The sequence below is a fragment of the Myotis daubentonii genome, chromosome 18, assembly GCF_963259705.1.
Source record: "Myotis daubentonii chromosome 18, mMyoDau2.1, whole genome shotgun sequence".
Classification (NCBI taxonomy): domain Eukaryota; kingdom Metazoa; phylum Chordata; class Mammalia; order Chiroptera; family Vespertilionidae; genus Myotis; species Myotis daubentonii.
Window position 1 is genome coordinate 5,545,689 of NC_081857.1, and position 3,145 is coordinate 5,548,833.

At 59.0% G+C, this 3,145-nt stretch overlaps 1 protein-coding gene across 1 annotated transcript; it reads left to right on the forward strand.

Annotated features, from left to right (window-relative positions):
* The first annotated feature begins 502 nt into the window (after positions 1-502).
* Positions 503-2,363, forward strand: GJA8 (gap junction protein alpha 8). Its single transcript, XM_059673270.1, has one exon. The coding sequence runs from the start codon at positions 503-505 to the stop codon at positions 1,778-1,780; it is 1,278 nt and encodes a 425-aa protein (XP_059529253.1). The 3' UTR covers positions 1,781-2,363.
* Positions 2,364-3,145: the final 782 nt, after the last annotated feature.

A 3,145-nucleotide genomic window follows, 5' to 3' on the forward strand; every position in this document is an offset into this window, starting at 1 on the left:
ACCTGGATTTAATTCCACGTAACCACGGATTGCTATCTGTGGTCCACAATGCATCTGTATTTTAGGTGAAGTTCAGGGAATTATACCCACATTTATCCTTTTTTAAATATTGTTTTATTGATTTCAGAGAGGAAGGGAGAGAGAGATAGAAACAGCAATGATGAGAGAGAATCATTGACCGGCTGCCTCCTGCACGCGGCCTACTGAGGATCAAGCCTGCAACCGGGGCAGGTGCCCAGACCCGGGAATCGAACCCGTGACCTCCTGGTTCATTCCACATGACGCTCAACCACGGAGCCCCGCAGGCCCAGCACATTGACCCTTTAGGTGGCTTGTGAAGTCAGTGAGAACCGGTATTACATTAAATCAAATTTACAGATACTGGAGCTGCTAGAAGCAGATTCTCTGAGGCCCCTTGGTCCCCTGGCCCTGCTCTGTGCGGAGGACCCGCTGGGGGCACGGCCGCCGCTCACTCTGCCTCCTCCCCTGCAGGCGGCCAGCGATGGGCGACTGGAGCTTCCTGGGGAACATCCTGGAGGAGGTGAGCGAGCACTCCACGGCCGTGGGCCGCGTGTGGCTCACGGTGCTCTTCATCTTCCGCATCCTCATCCTGGGCACGGCCGCCGAGCTGGTGTGGGGCGACGAGCAGGCCGACTTCGTGTGCAACACGCAGCAGCCGGGCTGCGAGAACGTCTGCTACGACGCGGCCTTCCCCATCTCGCACATCCGCCTGTGGGTGCTGCAGATCATCTTCGTGTCCGCGCCGTCGCTCGTGTACGTGGGCCACGCGGTGCACCGGGCGCGCGCGGAGGAGAAGCGCGCGGCGCGCGGGGCGCGGGGACCCGGCCCGGCGGGCGGGAGGGAGCCGGGCGGCGGCCCGCAGGGCGCCCGGCGGTTCCGGCTGGAGGGCGCCCTGCTGCGCACCTACGTGGGCCACATCGCCTGCAAGAGCCTGTTCGAGGCGGGCTTCGTGGCGGGCCACTACCTGCTGTACGGGTTCCGCATCCCGCCCCTCTACCGCTGCAGCCGCTGGCCCTGCCCCAACGTGGTGGACTGCTTCGTGTCGCGGCCCACGGAGAAGACCATCTTCATCCTGTTCATGCTGTGCGTGGCCGCCGTGTCCCTCCTGCTCAACCTCCTGGAGATGAGCCACCTGGGCCTGAAGCGGGTGCGCTCCGCCTTCCGGGGGCGCGTGGAGCCGCCGCCGCCGGGGGAGGGGCCCGAGACGCCCCTGCGCTCCATCGCCGTGGCCTCCGTGCAGAAAGCCCAGGGCTACCAGCTCCTCGAGGAAGAGAAGATCGTGTCGCACTACTTCCCGCTGGCCGAGGCCGGCCTGGGGGAGGCCAGCCCGCGGTCCGCCCAGCCCTTCCGGCGGCTGGAGGAGAGGAGGGGCGCGGGGCCCCCGGGGGGCCTGCCCGGGGCTGACCCGGAGGCGCTGCGGTCCTGCGCGCAGGTGGGAGCCCCGGGGTGTGAGCGGGGCGAGCAACCCGGGGAGGAAGGAGCGGACCCCGAGCGGGTAGCGGTGGCGGAGAGGCAGGAAGCGGAGAGAGTGAGCACCGACGGGCGGGAGACCCCGGCGGTGGAGGGGGAGGACGAGGCCTCCCGGGTGGGGAAGGAGGGGGAGGAAGGAGAGCTACCGGCTGAGAAGGTGGCGAAGCAAAGGCTGCCGGCCGAGAAGGCACCTTCCCCGGGTGCAGAGCTGCCTGGGGATGACACCAGGCCCCTGAGCCGGTTGAGCAAAGCCAGCAGCCGGGCCAGGTCCGATGATCTGACCGTATGAGGTGGTGCCAAAGGAAGAAAGAGAACACGCGAGCTGGCCTAGGGGGCCAGGCGAAAGGAAAAATGCCCACAGGAGCTGAGTCTTCTGCCCCTCCCCTCGCACCCATGCCTGGTCGCACAGTGCAGGCTGCACAATCAGTGAACTGTCTTTCGCGTATGTAAGGGCTACAAGACAAAGCCATCGGTCTCCTCTGGCTGCCCTGCCCTCTACCCCAGCGGCTGTGGGACTCTGCGTCGGTCCCCATTTCTCCATAGAAATCCTTCTGGTCAGACTTACGACTGCCTCCTACCTTTGTACTAGCCTTCCCTCAAGCTCACTCAGTGGACTTTGTCACCCAGCCCTTCCCCAGCAAAGACCATGTGGCCCTGTACCAGGAGTTCCAAAGGCAACCTCTAGAGCAGTGGTTCTCAGCCTTCCTAACGCCGCGACCCTTTAATACAGTTCCTCATGTTGTGGTGACCCCCAACCATAAAATTACTTTCGTTGCTACTTCATAACTCTAATGTTGCTACTGTTATGAATCGTCATGTAAATATCTGATCTGCAGGATGTATTTTCATTGTTACAAATTGAACATAATTCAAGCATAGTGATTAATCACAAAAACAATATGTAATTATATATGTGTTTTCCGATGGTCTTAGGCGACCCCTGTGAAAGGGTCGTTCCACCCCCAAAGGGGTCGCGACCCACAGGTTGAGAACCGCTGCTCTAGAGGCTGCAGTTGGTGAGGTGGGCCTGTTCGCATGCCCTGGAAACGCTGGGACTGTGAACACTGGAGAGCAGAGTGCAGCTCCTGCTCCCAGGCTGTGGCTACCAGGCTGTCTGATTTTTCAAGAGAAGCCAGAAACGCAAACATTTAAGTGAAATTTCCAGTATTTTTAATGTTGCCCACTAAGTTTTAAATATGCCCATGAGGATCAGACAAATCATGTGTACGCTTGGGGCACCAATCTGCAAGGTCAGCACACTAGTACACGAGTGAGCCCCGCTTTCCTGTGCTATTGGTCATTTTTTTTTATGGTTTCAATTTGTTTCTGTGGCTTCTGAACCCCTTTGCACCATTTTTGAGTGTTCAAATGAAATCATCAGTCTAAGATCCCAGCCCTCGGGGGGGTCAGTGGTTGAGCATCAACCAATGAACCATGAGGTCACAGTTCAATTCCCGGTCAGGGCACAAGCCCTGGTTGCGGGCTCGATCCCCAGTATGGAGTGTGCAGGAGGAGGCCAATCAATGATTCTCTCTCCTCATTGATGTTTCTATCTCTCTCCCTCTCCTGTCCTCTATGTAATCAATAAAAAACATTTTAAAAAAGGAAAGAAAAGAAATCATCAGTCCAAGAGATGCCCAGAGTTCTCAGTGTC